This window comes from Poecilia reticulata, chromosome 13 (genome assembly GCF_904066995.2).
Source record: "Poecilia reticulata chromosome 13, P_reticulata-male-v2, whole genome shotgun sequence".
NCBI lineage: Eukaryota > Metazoa > Chordata > Actinopteri > Cyprinodontiformes > Poeciliidae > Poecilia > Poecilia reticulata.
The window spans coordinates 21,392,541-21,414,028 of record NC_088842.1 but is presented as its reverse complement, the minus strand read 5'-3'; the positions used below and the strand labels follow the sequence as shown (position 1 = coordinate 21,414,028).

At 37.2% G+C, this 21,488-nt stretch overlaps 2 protein-coding genes across 2 annotated transcripts; both read left to right on the top strand.

Annotated features, from left to right (window-relative positions):
- Positions 1-10,152: 10,152 nt before the first annotated feature.
- On the top strand, positions 10,153-10,938 carry LOC145554624 (lymphocyte antigen 6D). Its single transcript, XM_081614798.1, has 3 exons — positions 10,153-10,282; positions 10,483-10,587; positions 10,685-10,938. Exons 1-3 carry the CDS (start codon positions 10,231-10,233, stop codon positions 10,762-10,764), a joined length of 237 nt encoding a protein of 78 aa, XP_081470924.1. The 5' UTR covers positions 10,153-10,230; the 3' UTR covers positions 10,765-10,938.
- Positions 10,939-13,858: 2,920 nt separating this feature from the next.
- On the top strand, positions 13,859-20,647 carry LOC145554595 (uncharacterized). Its single transcript, XM_081614753.1, has 7 exons — positions 13,859-14,173; positions 16,313-16,480; positions 16,834-16,880; positions 17,654-17,694; positions 19,144-19,224; positions 19,840-19,934; positions 20,504-20,647. The coding sequence occupies exons 1-7, from the start codon at positions 14,150-14,152 to the stop codon at positions 20,639-20,641; spliced, it is 594 nt and encodes a 197-aa protein (XP_081470879.1). The 5' UTR covers positions 13,859-14,149; the 3' UTR covers positions 20,642-20,647.
- Positions 20,648-21,488: the final 841 nt, after the last annotated feature.

The window sequence follows — 21,488 nt, the reverse complement described above, 5'->3', positions numbered from 1 at the left end:
TGAAAATAAATCTGCAGTTTTTTCTTCCCTGTTCAGTTAGGGAAGATGTAAGCATGGGTAATTTGACTTAACCAGAATCTAGGCCAACCAGTCGCTGACATTGAGAACCCCAATTTGCTCTGGTCCTAGGTGTTACAATGACAATAATTCAAAGACAACACATAGCACAATGAAAAAAAAACCTCTTCAGTTCAATCTATATGCATGTTACATGGGGGTGCTGTGGTGGCGCAGGGGCAAAGCACAACCCACATATGGAGGCCCTAGTCGTGGGCTTGACTCGCAGCCTGGTGACATTTGCCGCATGTCTTCCCCCTCTCTCAGTACCCTATTTCCTGTCAAGCTACTTTCAAATAAAAGCCTCTAGAGCAGTGTTTCTCAACCTTTTTTGGCCCAGCGCCCCCCTAGTCTTCATCCAGGTCCCTCACCGCCCCCCCACCAAATAATTTGCAGGCTACTTTGTACTGACCATTATTTTATAATTAATATTACTATCACTATTGTAGATCTTTTGATTTTTATGCTTGTTTCTGTATTTATCATCAAAAATAATTTCCCAGAGAACAAAAAAGTCATGGGAATAGAAATTATTTTCACAGGTGTCTGTGAAAAATGCAATAAACATTCAAGTTAAAATTGGTAGGCCTAACAGCAGCCAATCAGAGTGGAAAAAATATTCTTGTTTTTTGCCATTTTCTAGTTGTTAAATGTTACACAAAATGACCAGATAAAAGATGTACAGCAATGCCAGTTTAAACTTTGAACTATTTGCAAAACGACTGAGCTCTGCAACATTAAAACATGGATAGAACTGTAACTACATTTATTGTGCAAACCAGAGCTTTCAGTGGAAAAACTAAGTTCCAGATCATTTTTATACCATACAAATATGAGACAGAACCATGGATCATATCTTTATATCAACCTGTCTATTGATTTACAGATTAAAAGTTTTACTGGACAGAAATTACAAAGAACAAATCTGGTTCTTAATCAAATCCTAATGAGTCAAATTGAAAGTGTCATGGAGTCATTAGCCTCATGACATTAACACTGACATGAAAAATAATATTGAAGAAATAAATATATCAAATCTAATTAAAAACATAAATAAGTGATCAGTTCTTTACTGTTATGGTATGTAAGATATATTTAATCTCAGAACTAGATGTGGTCTCAACAAGCCCATGGCACTTCAACAATATTATTTTACCTTTTATCTGGAAATAGTGTCTGTTTATTCTTGCCATACAGTCCTCTGTATTATTGCTCGAAAGGTCTTGCCATACCAGTTTATTCCTCTGTATTTACTTTAGTTTCTTAGTTTATTCTTGCATTTTGTTCTTCATTCATTTCCATTTAGTTTCATTTGATTAGTATTATCTTCTCTTGGTTTATTGCTATGTCCACTTTAGTTTTTTTCCTGGTGCTAGATTTATTTTATCATTTATTGACGCTCACCATCATTTATTGACGCTTCACTCATCAAATGCAGCTCCGTCTAATCGTCATATGTTTCACATCATGTGTTGATTTTTTCACTGTTCAGCGTCGGATTCTCTGTTTTTATGCCATAATTCACATCTAGTTCGTCGCTCCGTTTTATGTCCCGCTTCTCCTGTTTCAGAGTTTTGCGCAATGTGAACGTCTTTTTTTTTTTTTTTTTTTTGCATGGCGTATCGATGGGGAAAAGGCAGACTGACATAAACCTTTTAAAACAACGGAAACAATTTAAGCATTCAGGTTATTGAAATTTAAAAGTGCTGTGTTGTTCAATCACCCCCGTTTCATACCGGACCACTTACAGCACCGGTGTTAACGCTGTACAATGAACGCTCTCTATCGTGGTATCACCCATGGAGGGATTTCTTGATTTCTTTATTTAAATGGGTTCATTTTTCAGAGGGATACACAGTGAGGGTATCGTGAGTTTAGCTACCAGTAGCAGGAGAACGGAGCTGCGCCAAGAAGCTAACAGAAGCTAACAAACACTGAATAGAAGAAGAGCTGCCATCAATACTTGCAGCCAAGCATGATTTAATGTTACACAATACAGTTTTACCAAGTTGCTCAAAGTCTGAACTGGCATTGTTGTGCATTTAAGATGTAAACTTTACCTTTGACTAAACGCCCCCCAAAGGCATCCCAGCGCCGCCCCCCTTTTGTAAAAATGTCCGCCAGCGCCCCCTGCAGTCCTCTGAACGCCCCCTGGGGGGCGGTACCGCCCACTTTGAGAACCGCTAACCTGGAGCCAAAAAAAAAGTGTCACGTGTAAATATCTGATCTTTTTACATTTATTTTTGAGTAAATTATTTAATTTCAAGTAAACATGAAAAATGGATTATTTTTTATTCAATAAAAAATAGATACCAATAACCATATGTGTTATACTTTAGAAAAAATGTGGACCGTCCACCAACTTGTAGCCAAATTTATACTGTGACTTTTTTTCTTAAAGTTATAACTCAGGACTCGAGTGACATCACACGTAAGAATACCATAGTTATAAGTTGGAATACATTGGGGCTTTGCACGTGTTTCTAGAGCTAAGTAGTTTTAGCAATATAATTAGACATTTCTCTCCATTTTATGTATTCAAATATAAATGGAACATATTAACATAAAGGTATTTTTCTCGAACTATGGGCCTCTGGTTTCAATAAAATGCAAACAATCAGAAATGCAAATAAAGTTTTTATAGCTGCAATTTTCACTATAAACTCTGATTGTGTGCATAAAGAGTTTATAGTTGCTAAGGCTGCGGTGCATGCTTAGACTTTCAAAGTTGGAATTTCAGTTTCTGAACCAATTTTTGTCTTTTTTTTACAGGAAACTTAGAAAATCTAGCCTCAGAATACAAACAGAATGTAATTTAACATAAAAATAAAACTTCTTAGAAAAGATGCATTTTTTAACATAAAATTTTAATTAACAAAGAAAAATAACAGTAGCAATCATGTTATAGGATCTTTCTTATTTTCATTTTGTGCCCTAACCCTATTTAAATTGATGGAGTAAGCTCTGATTTTTTTGTTCAGGTTATCAGTTACCTTTAAATACTTTCATAAAATTTTACTGACTCAATTTTTTTAATATAAATTGCATTTATTATAATCATACTTTAGTTATCTATAATTAGCATCTTTGTCCACATATAAATAGTGTATGTTTCTTGTTCACTGGTTCCTAATAACTTTATCCCAAATGTATTGTTATTTAATGGGGACTATTTTTTGGTATGAACACAAGAAGAAAAGTTTGTTTTACACGTTTTTCTTTTGGTTATTAGATAAATATATCTAATATACATTTAGGTAAATCTTGAAAGTCTTCAATTTTTAATGTAAATTTCCTGTTTTTAAGGAAGTCTGTTTTTCTTTTTTAAACAAGTGAAACATTTCATGTATTGTACTATTATACTTCATTTTTTTCTAGCTGTGACTGACAGGCTGATGTCAACGCCCACTCAGATGAGGGCTGACTGCACTCTACTCTTCATACGTGTAAGAAAATGATTAAACTGGAGACACTGCCACCCGGTGGTAGTAATGCAGCACAAACGAACGTTGTGATATAAATGCAGTGACAACAATAAAACTGTTTACTGTCTGGAAACTGGAGACAGTTCTGAATATTAAATTTGACTTAGTGTTAAAGTGCTGTGATCTTGAGAATATTAAGTGTTTTCCTATCCCTTTGGTTTATAGAAGTGCAGCAGCAAAGTTCATATCTGTAATGTCTAGAGTTGCCCAGCAGGAGGCCCCAAAATGACAACTAGCACAAAACTAGCAGCAGCATTATTCTTCACAAATGTTGTTTATCAGTGACATACAAAGATCAGAGCTGCTATGACCCTGGCTATGAAAACAAACTAGTTCACATGTTCTTGTATTTTAGATTTTAGATGAATTATTTGATCCAAATCAAGAAATATTGCTTTAATATGTTTACATCAACACAAAAAGTACAACTTCTCAGTCACATGGATCTATATACTTAGACTGAGAGTTTTTTGTGGCAATGCACCAAAATAGGGCAAAATCTAAATAAGGCCAAAACAAGATCTAACTTAACTAAAAGTATTTCATTAACATAATATATTGTCGATGCCGGTGGCAGCTGTATTCCAGAAAATAAGCAGAAGTGAATGCAAACCACACATAAAGTCTATATTCCTTGTTTGCTGTTAAGAATGCTTGCAAATGCTATTGATCTATTGAAACAATAGGAGGTAATTAATTTTTGTTGTTTTTCCCAGATGTCTTATAATGGGCGTAAAATTAGAAATTAGGACTGATAAAATTGAAAGGTTGCGTAACCTATTCATTTTTCTGTCACACTCCAGATTATCAAAGACATGTCAGTGTTAAACAAAGATAGTCTGAGCAATTGCTGCAGCATGTGGTTTTTAAATTATTATATTATTCATGAAGAGTAAAGGGGACTCTAAATGATCTTGACCAAATGTGAAAAGGTAATGATCCTCATTAGCAGCAGAACTGGTTGAGCCACTGTTTACAGTAACAAGCTTTTCACTAGCTGGCAATCAGTGTTTTTCATCAGTGTGAAAGGATTGTGACCCAACCTCTGAAGAGGTTTTCAAACATGAACAGCCAGTTTAAGTTAATGCCACAGTCTCCTATTCATATTTAAAACCAGGCTTTGACTTGCAGGTATTTTTTGGATCATTGTGCTGCTGCACAACCTGAATACATATAAGCTTGATGTCCTGAACTGATGGCGAGATGTTCTTCATCTACTTTTGGCTTGTTAGTCAGAGTATTTTCTCAAAGGACCACAAATAGTTTTGCAACACTTTCTGAATGACTAATGATGGATGGACGATTCCAAAATTCAACAAAAAGGGCCACAACAACTGTGTGTGTAACAGGGATCTTATTAGCTGTATCTTTTTAAAGGGTGACAGAACTTGAATTCACACACCTGACCACGTAGGGATTGCTAGACATTTTCAATTTTATGCACAGAGAACATAGGAGACAAAGCTAAATTATATTTTAAAAAAATTGGATGGTTAAAATATCCCCAAAAGCAAAAAAAAAAAAGAAAAAAAAGAAGAAGAAGCAAGGCCAAGAGAAAATTTTACAAAGCATTTTATTAACAAGGCATTTTTATTATTGAATTTAAATACAGTGTGACTTTTGTCCTGTTAAATATTTTCAGCATTTTTACTTTTTTGAATCCGTTTTTTGTTTGATTGTACATTTATGTTTGTTTCAGGTGATAGTGACTTAAATTCACAATGGTACATTCACTGTTTTTAACTTATTTTCCATACATTTTTATTTAGAAGACGGTAATCCACTGCATACTTTCTTCAGGCGGTATATTGAACTGTTTTGCTTCCCTTTGCTGCTCCTCAAGGCATGCTTTTGTATTCCTGCAGGGTTTAGAGGTCTCCTGCTTTGCCACGCCCAGTTCAAGCTGATGGGTGACTGACAAACTTCTGTAAAACCTTTCATGAGCGACTGAGACCACGCATTGCTTGGCGGCAGGTGAGCTGCAGCAGTAAAACATCTGAAGCATGCAGCACAGAAATTACCCTTGATGTTTACTGGCAGTGCCGCTTACTTTGTTAAGTCTTTTGTTTCTGAGCAAATTTCCCAGCACCGTTTATGGAACAATATACTTTATGACTTGGTGTATGTAGATATGTAGTTCTTAAATGTGTTTCAACGATGTTCTCAAACAACTGAGTTTTAGTTTAGCAACTGCAGTGCATACTCTAAATGTAAGTTACTCATTACACTATGTGAGAGGAACAGGATGTAACACAAGATGTATATATATATTTGAATAGATAATGTAAGGTGAGTTAGTAGCACAGTACAAGCTGATGTACAAATTTAGAGATCATTTTTGATGAGATTTCTGTGTGATACAGGATGCAATACCAAACTGGTGTAATTTTGAAGAGAAACAATGTCTTCATATATTCATGAAAAAAAAAATTGACAAAAAATAAATAAATCTAAACCATGACTTTGTTGCACCTTCTTTTCGGACATGTCAGATTCTTACAAGTAGAGACTTCACCACTGAAATGTCTGTCAGTATAATCCAGCCATGCATTTTCTATACACTCTTAGGCCTAGGGTCACAGAGGGGCTATGGACAGGTCAGTTGTTCATCAGAGCAGAAAAACAACTATAATCTCTACTAAAATATATATTTGAGCATAATTATATCATCACTCAGAGGTCAGATTTAACTGGTTGACATGTGAGTTGTGGAGGACAGAACCATGTCTTTATTTATATATTTTTAATTTCAACATACATTGGGAACAAGATTCATTTTCAATCACTTTAAGAATCTGAGCTATTTGCTGGTGAACACTTAGTTGATACAGCTGCAATAAGAAAGCGATTGACCTCATTTTCCTCATTTTGCTCTGATGACCAAATGCATTCTCATCCTGACCTCAACAATAAATCTGTTCTCCAATGAATGAATGAGGAAACTTTCCAGGAGGGCAAAAACACATCCCTTAAAGAAAACCATCTAACACTAATGATAGATTTTATTTGTAATATCCTTTATATCAAATTGTGACCTGTAAGGGCACATTCACACTCTAATGATGGCAAGCTACTAGCCATGGCTGACCTGGAGCAGTCGGACAGGAATGAGGCTATCATTTTGTGCCTTTGACCTTTCTGACCACCACAAGAACAAAACATTTGTGTCTTGTCCTGTTCTTTATCAAGTAATCAAACTCGGCGTCATTCTCTGTCACTCCCTGCTGGATTCTTCTGTTATTCACCCAGTTTCCTGGTTCTCCTCTTCTCTGTCCATGTTTTCCTGAGTCCTGCCTGCTGCATCACATTTATGGTTTTTCAGTCCACTCTGTTCCTGTTTATTCATAGTTTTGATTCTGTTGAATCTTGGAAGATTTTACTTGTTCATCAGAGTTTCACCTTTTGAATAGAATAACTGAAATTTATAAACTTTACAAGTTATTTTGCGTTATGGAGATATGTCTTCAAAATGATGTTTTTAAAGAGAAAAAGGAGTAAAATAAAATGGATGTGTGTGTTTAGAAGAATAGAGCAGCTTGTACAGGGTGAGCTGTGGTTGATTCTAGGGTGTCTCTATTTTGGCAGACTGCTCCTTTAAATAACACACAGTTCCTCATCATATGACTTTAGACATGTGCTGTTATTTTTTTTTAGTCAGTATCATATTGTCTGTCAGCCTCTAGTCAAATTCTTATTAATTACCTAATGATTGAATTCTTCAAATATTTGTGGATGCCTCACATTTAACTTTTACAGATGTAAATCACTTTTATTACTTTAAGATTGCAGTAAGTTTCTCATAAGTAACGAAACCGGTTCCTGGTTGTTTTCTTTTCTTTTGTTCTCCATTTTCTATTTTTAACATGTTTTGCTTTCAGTTTTGTGTCCTCTGACACCAGATCAAGACACATCTATAAAGTTTTTAATCTACACTTAAGTTTCACTTAAATATATATTTTTATGCTTGGAATTGAACTGATCCAAGTTTTATTTCAACACTCAGTGGGGAAAGACACAATCAGAGTAGAAGTACCTTGAAACAGTTTTAGATTGTTCTGAATGACAATAGAACCATTCAAAACTTGGGGTAATGTTTCCTGTAATTCAACGCTTTATTGTCTTCAAAAGCTCTTTTCTAAAACTTGAACAACTATTTGTACTGGGACAATTAGTGGGTATGCAGTTTAGGAAGTATGGCGTAGAGTAGTTTGTAACGCCCATCCCCAGTTTTTACTTTTGGTTAGGTTTAAATAAGAAGAAGATGGAGTTCATGTTTAAAGTTCTAAGTTTAAAATACAAAACTCAGTAAAAGTGCAACAGTCTTTAAGAATCGACATTTCAAAACAATTTAACAGTGTATGACATCTTACAATACTGTTTTTCAGTCAGGCTTCAGATTTCACTGGTGGACAGGTTGGTTCTGCAAGGCAGAATCTTTACTGGGATTTTTTAATTTAAACTAGATTCAGTTTCCATTCACATTAAGAATCTGAGCTCCACAACGAGTTAAATATTTACATGAACTAAAAAGTTGTGTAGCAAGAACTGAGCCTTGGGGTACACCTATGTTAAAAAGATATATAATTGCAAATGTAAACCTATTATTATTCCATTTTTTAATTTATTATGAAACTATTCCAAAGCAATCTGTTCTTTTATTTCTGGATATGTTTCACATCTACCAACAGAATAAATGGTTAGAAACTCTTCTCTGTGATTCAGTTGCTTTCTGTGTGTTTTTAAAACTCATACAAATCACAAAATATGTTGCTTTGACGTTTTATGAGATAAAACAAATAGTCATCATCAGGTTCACATGTTGAAACTGTAATAACATTTAACACGGTTAAATCTTGTACTTTCAGCATCATTGCTATTGTATTGCCACTCCCTGATCCTGACTAAAGGTAACGTGAAGCAATGTGAAACTGGTTGAGATTTTCTGTGTGCAGTAGACACATTTTTGTGTGATAACTCATTCATCAGCTTCTGCTTTAAATGTGGCAGACAGAATTTGTTTATTTACGGTGACGTGGCATCCTGAGGGTTTGTGATGGTTTTGGTTTTGTCAAGTCATTTTGTCCTGTTCATAATATTTAGGATTCTATGATTTAGTTAGGCCACTTTATGTGTTCATTTTCCACAGATTGCCATATCTACATTCCTTGAATTTCTGTTGTTTCTATTCTACCTATTACACCTATTTTCCATGTTCTTAACAATGCTCTTCATATGTAGTAACTCATCTTGTATGAAGTCTCTAGTTCTTCATTGTTGTCAGAATGTTAGGTTAGATACTCGTAGCTGAATATAAGCCATCTTGTTTTTCAAGCAACACACATAATAAAGAAATTGCATCCATATTTTAAATAGTGTTTTTGTATCTATTAGATATACAGAATGATGTGTTACAGTACATACATCCTCCCAAACAAGATTTCTACCAGAGTGGCTTTGGTGTATGTTATCCATCCTTCCTCTCAACAATGAAAATATGCTTTTATCAGAGTGCACAATTCTGCTGTCCATTGTCAAGACTCCATCTTGAAAGCACAGTGTCATGTACGTTTGGATTTTGTTACCGCTTAATAACAAACACCACTCTTTAAAAACTGTATTTTGTGCTGTTTTTGATTAATATTCAAATTGGTTTGATGTTCTGAAACACTGAAAAAATTACAGGGCAAATTGTTTTCCACACCACTGTAAGAGAGTCATCTTATCTGGGGCTCGAACATGAATTTGGATATTCTAACCCAGTCAAACTGTCAATTTTATATGTAAATATACATTGATTTAATAAAAATACAATTTCTTCCAAGAACTTTACTTTCTGAATTATGACAAGGAACCTTAAATGCCTCCTTTGTTAACCTAAAGTTCCTTGTTCAACAAGCTGGCCTCAGGCGGCTACCGCTCAGTGTTCACGTGAAATAAAAAGGCAAAAATGTTGATCACAGGTCAACAAATTGAGAAGGAATAACAAAAACATATGGCCGAGCTAAAGCAAACAGGATGAGCAGCCACTCTGAGTTTTAAATATGACTCATCATCAGTACCAGCGGTAGAAGTGAAAGTATTTACATCTCACTCCCACATCAGAATACAAAGAAATCCTGCCCGACTTATTCATGTTTTCAATTAAGTCAGCCAGACAACATTGAAAAGTTCACCATGTTCACATGCTGATGTTCATAGTTTCTAACCTGGCCATGGTGTGACATAACAGTCAGTTTTGCACAAATGTCACACAATACATCACGCATTTATACATCAAAAGCTTTATGAAAAAGCAGCACTCAAGCAGACAATGTAAAATCTGGAAAATTTTCTTGTTGAGTCACCCAGGTCTGGCATACACCTAAAATGTTTATAAAAAAAACAAAAAAAAAAACTTTTGCACTGAAACCCTGGAATTCAGCTTTTATCAAATTCTGAGTGTGATAGATAGGAGATAATATCATAGATTATTAGAGAAATCAACAGTTAATCTGATCAACAGCAGCTATTTCCATCAGGAAAGGGTTAAATACAGTTTAATCCACCTGCAGGCGTTGAAAGAAGGGCAGATCATTTACTGGAATATTACCTACAAGGAAGTGCATGCCTCAGGACAGGTGTGGTATGAGGTAGACTGGCAGTATAAAAGTCCTGCATCAGGACGTTTTTCCACAAAGCATCCGACAACATGAAGGTCCTGCTGCTCTCCATGGCGGTTCTGCTGCTGTGCAGCACACAAGGTAATCAAAGGCTACTTCTCTTACTTTCAATACAGTATTTTGACATGAAATCAGACAGAAATGTTGCTTAGATTAAATCCTTACAGGAAGTTTGTGTTTTTATTTAATGTGTGACTCATAAATCAATGTTTCACACCAATAAAAACAAAAAAACCAATCTGTTTTTGTCTTGGTTTTGAATTTGCTCTCTTCTTTTCTAGTGCTCACACTGAAATGCTTCACCTGCCAGGATGAGAACGACACCATCTGCAAGACGGAGACAGTGTGCCACAGTTCAAGCCAGTACTGCAAAATCTACAAAAAGGGTAGGTAGAACTTGTTCTGCTCAAATTCAGTTTGACGCACAGGAGACAAGCGTCAACAAGGCATAGACGTTTTATTGACTGGAGGTTTTATTCACAGGCAACGCACTGTCTCGAAGCTGTGAGGAGTTCTGTGCTGAGGACTTCTTCACAATCTGCTGCCAAGAGGACCTCTGCTAGAGCTGAAGTGTCCGTCTGCTTTTACTCCCCTGTTACTAGAAAGCGCAATGATGAAGGAAATTATATAAATTCTACCGCCAAATAAGATGATTTTACATATCAGAATCTTCTGTGATTTATTTTCAGTCCTTGTTTCTGCTTTTAAATAAAAATACACAAATGTTGACCACAAAACTTTCAGCCTCATTCATTTTCTCCAGAAAACCAAGAAAACTGAGCAACAGCGAGTGTGAAAAGGCAGATCAGCCACTCACTCATACTCTCTTAATCCTGTCATGATGTCACTTAGCGCTTCACTGGGACGGGCTGGAGCTATATGGGTCACAGTCTGTCTCTAATCTGAAGTCAATTCAAACTTGAAAAACCATCACATTTGCTCTTTTCATCATAGAAAAAGGTAAAAGCATACAGAGAAGCTTAGGTCTCTTAGAGGCATTGTTTGCCTCTAAGAGTTTAATGAATAGCTCTGCTCATGTATTTATGGTGTCATCCCCCCTTACGAGTCATTAAATCTTTCATTTAACTTTAAGCTTTACTCAATGGAGACAAAGCTTCCCAGAAATCATCAACCAGCACTGGTAAGCTCTTGCCTGGCAGCATTCCCACATTGTTCTTTGTGTTCAAGGTGTTTTCACACCCTGTTCTGTACAGCTCTGCTTCCTGTAAATCAAAACTGCAAAGCAGAGTTTCACTCAGCAAATTGAATGCCTTTGCATATACTCTAAGTGACATTGCAACTACAAGTGATCCTGCAAGCTCTTTCTCTTAAAGTTAAGTTAATCACCTCTATATGCAAGTCCAGAAATATTAAGATGTAGATACCAAACGCTTAGGAAGCTGAATACTTAACTAAATTAAAGAGGCTTAAGTTGTATGATAGTGTGCCATATCTTTGTGAAAATATAGGTCATGCTTAATCGCTCCAGATGTTTTCTCCAGAGGTGATGGATTAAGGGTAGAACCCATACAATGCATATGATGCCAAGCAAAGAACTCGTACTGTAACCTTCTCCTGAACAAAAAGCAGGTCCAATGACTGGAAGCCATCACCATCTCAGTTTGACAAAACAAACACAGAGTGAGCTACAATTCAAACCTCAGCATTTCTTTCCATTGTGTAAGGGAATTATTGTGTTTTCTGAGGAAGTCAGTAGCTACACTGAGCCACAAGTTAAAGTCGGGGAAAATGTATTACCCACATGGGCTGCCCACACAGGAAAGAGCTGAGGCTGAGAAGGTGCAAACAAACGTGCTCTGTAGCTCAGGGTGTTCTTGTTCTTTTTTTAAAGATTGTGACACACGATAAAAAGAGGAGCGTGTGTTTGCCAAAGACGAATGGTTTTCCTGCAAGTGCATGGTTTTATTATTAGTCCACGTATTTTCTTATGCTATCTGCTAGTCTGACTGGATATACTGGTATATTTACTTGGGAATTCAAGTGCATTTTTTTCATTCTACACGTTTTTCTTTCATGCGTCTTTGACAATCTCTTCATCTGACAGCTGTAACTAATAAATGTAAACATAATGGTTCTGTAAAGTTCACGTTCAGGGCAAATAAGAGCACATCAGTCTCAGGCAGGTATACAATTCCTATGCAGTTAAAAAACAAATTTGTGTTCATCGACCCCATTACCTTTTTTTTTTTTTCTTTTAAAGATGTGTTTAAGCCTTAATAACATTCAAATGTTCTTTATGTGGAACAAATGTGAGCACATATCGGTTTTGTCTGGTGAACCGCAGTTATCTGAGAGAGATTTTGGAGTTAAAATTATTTGGTAATTTAATTTGCCGGTAAGAGCCTTGATTGTGTAACACTGTTTATGTAATAACCTTCTAATAATCCAGGCTAAATACAGTGATTGAACATTTCACTCATTTGTTTGATGAACCTTCCAGACTGAAGGGTGTATTAATTTTTTAGATTACTCTATGAAGCGACTCTCCGTCTGTCGTCTCAAAATCCTAAGTACTGGAATCCAAAGCAAGTATACATTTTGTCTTTGTTTTGTTGTATTTGTTTTCTGATCTGAAGTATTTCTTCAGTCCTAATAGCCACAGGAGGCTTTCATGATTTTAATGCAAGAAGGAGTCATTTATATCTTGAGTTTAGTAGTACCCACCCACCTTTGTTGTCATCTGGTCTTTTTGCACTGGAGAGGGATTTTGAGAACAAATCCTTGTCAATTCTTTCCAAGTGGTCCCACAGATGTTTACTTCTTGAAGTAAAATAATAACAGTAGAGTTCCACATTGTGGACTCAAGCTTGGTCACTCTTAAAATACGCACACTAAAACCCAGTAAGAATAACTCACAGGACTGAGGAAAAGTTGTAGAAAAAGCTGTGAAATCAAAAAAAAAGTCCACAAATGTTCTGACAATATGGAGCTGTTGTACTGTAAATGGCTTGAAATCTCTGTTGATTATTATTGATTATATGTTTTTATTTATTTTATTCTTTTATTTTGCAATCATGTTTAAAGCCCAAAGTCATGTAGGACCCAGTTTTAGCGACAAAGTCAATCGTTACTGTCATATATTTATACACCAGTTTCACTTTTCACTATTGCACAAAGACGTGGGTCAGACCGAGACTCTCATGGTATGAAAACCTAAAGTATGTCACAGATTCACAGCTTTTACATAACTGCATTAAAAAGTGTAAAGCAGCATGAAACAACATTGTTTGTATTGCTGCTAAAATAACATTTAACTTATTGATCATTGCAGTACTACTTGTTTTTACTTTGATTTTAAAACATGTAGTTAGCAAAAATTTAAAATTTAATTTAAAAGCATTTTCCAAATGCAAATGTGCAGAAGGCTGAACTAATCAGAACATCGCTTCGAAAATGCGTGCAGTATTTTCTAAGCGAGACTATTTTTTGCACGGAAATAGGTTTGATTTTTGATTCAAGTTTGAAAAATAGTTCCAGTTTTATTTATTAGAAAGCATGAATCAATCATTGAGTGATTAATTTAATAACTGTACATGCTGTAGAGCCTGTGGCAGTGGTAAACAGCAAAATAAATGATGGATTTACGAAGAAAATGGCTGCCTCTACTTCCTATAATATAACCAGATGTAAAAAGGTGAATGAATGGTAAAAGATTTTAAACAAAGACCTAATCTGTTGCCCCAGCAGTAGCAAGGGTTGGGGGGGCTTGTTGTCATGAGTGTGTTCTGCTGCAGCTGATAGAGTACTGGTGGTCCATCTATTGGATTAGAGCAGGGATTTCTCCATGGTATTAATCTGTGAAGACAGCAGGCGACCCGGGCTGGGCTCACTCTGAGCTGTTGTGTCTCTCAGCCTCTGGCTGTCTGTCAGCAGGCTGTTTCTGCTCCATTTGACTCCCTGAAGCACACAGGACACGTTACAGCCAATATGAACCTTTTCTGCTTTTCACTGGTAAGACTCTCTTCTTACTTTCTGTGTGTATATTGTGCTCAGAGACGTGTCATGTGCAAAAGTTGTGCTGCAGCTGGGAGGTTGGGGAATAAAGAACAAGAACGTCTGTAAACCAAACTCCTCTGTTAAAACTTTATGCAGAGGCAATGCGCGATTAATGGTGAACTTTCACCAGAGCTAGACCTGTTAAGGGATCCAACAGTGACTAAAGACAACAAAACTGTCCTGGTTTTCATTTGCAGGTAGAGGTGATCAAGTTGCAGTAAATACAAAAGTCTGAAGTCAGTTTCTTTTTCTGCTGAGTCCTAGGCTTGGCTGTTTGAGATGTTTTAAGTACCACTGTAAGCTCATTTGTTTCCTTTGGCTTACTCCCAGCAGGTGTCTTCATTGTTCTTTACAAATGAAATATTACATGTTTGCACGAACACACAACCCCGTGTTTGTGTATCTAGGTGAGGTCTTTATGTGTGGCTCTTAAAGGAGAGAGAAAACACCAAGAAATCTTTCTCTAGTTAAAGCACATTCATCATACAATCTCCGCGGCTGTCCAGCTGTCATGGTGCAAACTGATGAAAGACTTGCACTGATTGATCTGTTCTTTTTGTCACTAAAGTGTAATGCATGTAAAAGGGAAACCGAAACAAAGTTTAGGACACAGAAAAAAAAAAAACAACCTCAAAAATGTAAACAAAACAGTCGATGTTTCTATTCCACTAATACAAAATCACTGTGCAGACAGGACAAGCTGAAAAAAAGCATTGGATATTTGTTCCTAGAAGGAATCCAAACATGGCCAGCAAATTATAATCCATCTGAAATCTGCTTGAAGGAAAGTCAATCCTTCCCTGCATTTATTATTGATAAGCATATTTTCATATGTATCGCAACCTCAGGCATTTTAATGCATGAATTTGAAATGCATATTTTGTTTGTCATGTTCTCACCTTATGGATTATTTAAATTTATAACTCTTGTGGGTGTATGTGTGTAGTCAATTTTAGTTTTTAGAGTTGGTAATCTGCCATCAAAGGCATAAAAAATCAGCAGTGGATCCCTGGAGCCTGAGCTACATGGTACATAAAAGTGCATAAAAGGACTTAGAATTCATTCACAAGGTTTTTGATATTTACTCTGATGATGATAAACTTACTTTTTGGCAATGGAATTGTTAAAAAGTAAGTAAATGACAGCCACACCCTCACAGGAATCAAATGCAGACCTAAAAATAAAACTTACCCAATACCAGAATAGGCTTTTTTTCAGTATTTCAACACACCTACTGAAACAGCAGAAAATAATTTTATTCAGTCATATGTCAGAAGGTAAATACAGCATTGATTGATTGATACTCCCATTTGATTAATAATAGAAAAGTAATCATAACAATTAAATAATTACTGTCACACTGAGAGTTTTAGTTAGAGAAAACAGCATAGAGGTAAGTAGTTTGGTGCTTTCAGCAGAAGAGCTGTGCATGTTTTGGATGACGCTCCATTGTCAAATCCAACCTTTCATCAAGGTTTCAGACTGTTTTGCACTTTTGCAGTTTTGTTTGTTCTATAGTCAACTTTCTGGGGCATAAAAAAGAACTGTCTGCCATCAGATGTTTTGTAAATTTCATTGTTCCTGTCGCGGGGTCACTTTGTTTGTCACCACTTTGACAACTGATGAGTTTCTATGACCTGCTCCAAGTCACAAAAAATACAAGTTTGAATTCAAATATTTTCAATCAGTCAGAGAATTATGTTGTTTGGATTAGAGATCATCATCTCAGGGGGGGGAGTGCTAAAGGTTTCAATACATGAACTCAAAATAGCTTCCTTGAATGGAAGGAGACTGGGATGAAATGGGAAAATAAGTTGGTGGTGATGCAATGGCTTGGCGCTGTCATCTAGGTGAGTTTTATTCCGCTGTGAATGAGGGGTTAACAACACTGTAGAGTTACTGGTTTATGCTGCATTGTGTGTAGTACTGCCAAGGCAGTTATTGTTACAGCTCCTGAGTCCTTCGGGGACAATAAAATGTGATTTGATTTGATTTTCAAGTCATCCATTACAAGCTTTTAAAAAGCAAAACCAGAAATGTATCAGATTCCACAGTCTAAATGCTTTCTTCTCTTATATGCCCACCTGCCATCAGGAGGGGTCTATGGACAGCCTGTACGAGGCGGTGCAGAGCTCCACCGACGGCCCGGCCCCGCCCATCCCCAGTCGCTCGTCCAGTCGCTCCTGCAGCCGCTCCTGCAGTCCAGCAGTGCTGCTGGATGACAACACGAGGTGGAGAGGCTCTGGAAGGTCTATATCCATGGTGAGCGGGGACATTTTCCACTGAGGCCTCAAACGTGTCTGCAGCAGGACTGGTGGACGCAGTTGGCCAGGGTTGCAGTTAAATCTGTGAATTACTGGCCTTTGTAAAGTCCCAGGATGTTTCAATGAAATAAAGCTGGTTATGAAATGACTAACATATCCTGGCATCTGCTACAGAGGTCAGATCCTTTTTAATGTGTAAATTAAGCTTGTAAATCAAGCACTCCTCATGTCCATGAACTGATCCTTACAGACTGTATGGAGAATAATTCTTTGACAAAATCAGTACAAACTTTATAAAGTTTTTTGTTGAAAAGTAACTTTTAAACACTGAAGCTTTCCTTTTTCGTTCAGGATATGCCGCAGACACATGGGGTCAACTCCAACAAAAGGAATAGAAGGTAAACTCATCAAAATAAGCACGTTACATGCTTTTTTTAATATCTTGAATTTTATTTATAACATTTATATCATTCCAAGATACATGCTGAATGTAATTGGATTAAAACTTATGCAATCCTGCAATGACATCAATTATACTCCACTAGTCTTTTTGAATGCACATGTCAGTCAGTCCAAAAAGGCCCTCCCTGCAAGTGAAAGGGCCTTCTCATTAAGAAATAATAGGGCTTGAGATGCTCCCTGTTTATTTTCACTGAGGACTTAATTCTGTAAATCCTCTGTGTAGCAAAAACAGATCAGATCCTCAGCAGGGCTCCTCCTCTCCATCACTTCATTCTCTCCATTTGAAGCATAGTCCCACTGTAACATGAGGGATTGACGGCACAGTTGGAAGCTTAATATATTTTAATTTTTTTCTATTCAGCTTCACAGGAAGGTTTTGCCTTTTTTTTTATAGAAGAAAGGTCCTGCAGATTGTCTTGCCAGCAGGAGGTAGATTATGGGGCTTTGGGCCAGTTGAACTAAGCGGATTCAAGGTCCCGGTTGCCACATTACCTTTTCTTCTTTGGCTCTGGTTTACTCTGTTCTCACAGTGTCGTCTCTCTGAAAGCATATTCAGTTCAACATCTGAAACAAACACGAACATTCCCTCTGGTGACGCCGCTTCTAAGCTCGTTGTTTTTGTATTTACATGGATGAACAATGTAATGTAAAGATATTGCAAAAATCCTCTGAGTTGACGTGCATAATATTCTGTGTTCTTTCCTTTCAGGACACACATATCAAAGTCCCTGTCAGACAATGAAACACTGGGTGAGTACTGATCAATTTGAGGGCTGGCAAGAAACCCATTTGGTGCTTTATCTTGATCAGATTATCTAGGAAGCTTTAATTTGTAATCTATTGCTTCCTGTTTTGCTGCGGTATAAAAATAATGTGACGCAGAGGCCTATTTTGCTTTGCTACTTTTTAAGATGGGAAAGATAAGAGAACATACCACGCAAGAAAGAAACAGCATATGATAACGCTCCCACAGTCCTAGTCCTAGCGTAGGAGGAGAGAGGCAGATGTGACTGTCGGGGGAAGGTGAAATATGCCGTCCATGTACAGAGGTTAATATTATTATCAGATTTCTGAACTTTTTCTGCATGTTTCCTCCCCCCACGACCATTTCCTGTCAGAATACTGGAAATAACTACGATTAGTTCCACAAAAACCTTTTTTTTTAAAAAATGATGGCACAATATAACACTACTGCTCATATCTGCTGTCAGAGTAACAGTTAAAACATTTAAAAAATAGTGACAAACGAGGCTGTATGAGGACCCACTGTCCAACATGCACAGAGGTCTAAACGGTAGCAGAGAGCTTTCTTGAGCGTTTATGAAACACTATCAAACTATTAGACGTTACGTACGTGCTAACCGGTTGTTTGAAATGCTTGAAGGAAAGAAAACAATTTTATATGGCAAAGGTGTCAAATTTGCTTAAATGCCACTGGAAGTGTGTAATTTGATCAGATGAGAACAAGATTTAACTTTGCAGTGTCCGGAGTGAAAGAAAGTATGAATATAAGAATTGCTTTATGTCCACTGTTAAATACGGCGTTGATCTGTGATGCTGTGGGCCTCTTTGTCTCCCACAGGTCCAGGGATCCTTGTTAGAGTTCAGATCATCCTGAGCTTTTTAAAACACTAGGACAGAAAGCTGAAAATAGGCTAAGACTGGATGGCTATTTCAGTCTCCAGACCTAAATCCTACGGAAAAGCTGTGATGTGGGCTGAAAAGAATAGAGCATAAAAGAGGACCACCGTCTCTCAAGAGATTATTAAAGTAGGGCTCTTTGGGCTTCGGATTAAAGAAATGTGATAGGAGAAGACTAAGTACTGTCATATCTGTACTAGAGGGCATGTAAAGTATTGATAGCAGGGTTACCAATCAGAACCATACTGCGGCTTTATTAAAACACAATTATTTCTTCTCTGAGATTTCTTTGCAGACTACATTAATGTAATCAAATTTAAGATTGGAATAAAAACATTTGTAAGATTATTCTGTTGGAATAAAAAAATTGTTTCTTTTAAGGCCTCTGACCTGTCTTTACCAGGGGTGTGGAAAAATGTGACTGGGTTTAACACATTGGTGTCTTTTGTCCAAGCTGAAACCGTACAATGCAGAGTTGTAACTGGTTGTAGTTGAGTCAGGCTGACGCAGACTCACTTTTCACATCAAATCCCTGGACTTTGCCTCTGTCTGCCTCAGATAACCCCAGCTGTAATGCAGCGTGGCAGTGCACCAGGAGCCGAGAAGATTTAATCCACATCACCAACAATCACAACGAAGGTAAAAATAAAATGTAGGTTAAGTTCATCCAAGGTGCACCGCAGCATTCATCCGGACTGAAAGCTAGATGTTGGCTTTCAGAAATCATGAACACAAAACAAAACAATTTCTGTTAACTCTGTCTACTATTTGTAGCAAATTATAATAGACTTTTACTGTTATATTTCATGTTTGTTTATGTGTAACAAATTACTTAGAAAGATGCTAAACAGACACACAATACATTAAGTTTTTCGTAGTGTACCAAAACTTAAGTCTGTGGTTTCTTGATTTGTAATACCCTGGTTGGTCAGATTTAATCATTTTCAGTGTCTTTCCTGACAATGCATTATGAGTGCAGAAGAAGTAAATGAAAAACAATCTTCCATCTTGCAACTAGAACCTAACCTGAGAGTTACGTGCTTCCCAAATCCAAAAAGTGGCCAAGGTTCCAGTTCTTCTTTTTTGAACCTGTATGCTGTTAATGCTTATATTTTCACCACCTACTGACACAGAACTGGCATTACAGCTGAACTCCAGTGATTGTGTGTCTTTCTGAAGTTTTAGAAACTTTTCTTTTCAGTTTTGCATCTTTTCACCTCCTGAAGTGAACTCAAAACATTTTGTTTTTTCTAGAGATGAGAAAGCCTAAGCACCGAACAGACAAAAAGGGAGGAAAAGGAGGACATCATAACGGCACAAAGAAAAAAGAGAAACAACAAACAAATCAGGTGAGCAGAGAAAGCTCTGTCGATGCTGATACAGCAGTAATTAATCACAGATCTTCACCGACCTCGTGTCAGCCTGCTGTGTGACGTGTCGCTTCGGCTGCTGGGACTGAGTGTGAAACCAAAAACCAGTTCAATTCGCATTAACAGGGACTTCCATCTGTTTGTGAGTCAATTTTCTGAGGCTGATCAGGTTTTAATAGTACTAATGGAAGTACTGCTCTCACTGTAATGACTTGGACTCGTTGTAGTGATGTGTGTGGGGGTGGTGAAGGTTTAAAGACCTCATACAAGGTCACCGACAGTGTCCAGTCTGATTAAGGCCCATCATAGGGGCAAACAAAGCAGATCCTGCCAGGGCTGGATCAGATGCTGTTTTCAGTGCATCACTAAGAGGCTGCCTGGCTGCACTGATAGCGCTCCGATGCTACTGTTTATGTAACAGCAACACACAAAGACTGACTTAGAATTTGCTGTTTTTGCTGAGAGCGCAAACACTGCCTCGTGAACAAAAAGACAAGGTGGGACGTTGAAGGCAATGGGTGTAGATTGTGATTGTTCTGTCATTTCAGAGTGTTCATAGCAACGGAGTGATAACAGAACCCAAATCTGCTCCCAAAAAGAACCAAAAGAACGGAAAGAAACCAGGAGGAAGGAGTGGGAAAGATGTGTCCAAGAAAAGTCACAACAACAGAGGTGAGACAGTGTAGAAAAAAATACTTACTAAAGGGTTTTCTCTCTGTGTGTTCTCCATAGACTAAATTGTCCTAAATTCCTGTATGACTCAGCTTCTTTGCTAAAATTTGAGACGCAGGAACATGTGAGTGCAAGCGGGGTCACTTGAGTTCATGACTTTTAACATGTTATCACATTTTCAGTGGAGAAAGAGTCATCCAGCAAAAGAACAGCAAAAACTGACTCATCCAACTGACCATTGCCACATTTCCTCCTTTTCTCTGTTTGATGTTGCTTGAGGATATGAAGCCGTCCTCCTGAGTCTCCCCTCTGACATATTTCCAGAAACCTTTAGCTTTTCTGATACAGAGTATGCTATCACAGTTTTTATTCCCATTTAACTTTTCTATATTGCAATAGACCAACACTAAATAGTGGCACAACAGAGACGCTTCCTTTTTTTAAATCTTAGAAAACTGGCGTGCATTTTTTTCAGACACCCTCTACTGCAATTATGGCTGCAAGTATTTTGCAGCCATAATTGCAGCAAAGCAGCTCAATTAATCTAGGGACAAAGCCTTATGTTCAGTCTTCTTTGGAAAGCAACTCAAGCTTAGAGTTTCTCAAGCATCTAAGTGTAGCATAAAAATGTGTTTTCATCAATAGTTTTCCTCTGTTGCTCATGGAGGAAAGACCTTTCTTCCACTATTGTTCTATATTTAGCTCCATCCATTTTCCAGTCAGCTTTGCTCAGCTTCTCCATCCCTGCTAAAGAAAAGCGTTCCACACCATGATGCTGCCACTGCCATGTTTCACTTTAGGGATGCTGTGGTTATGGAGTCGTCCCCCACATGAGGTGTCATCTGACAGGACACATTATGT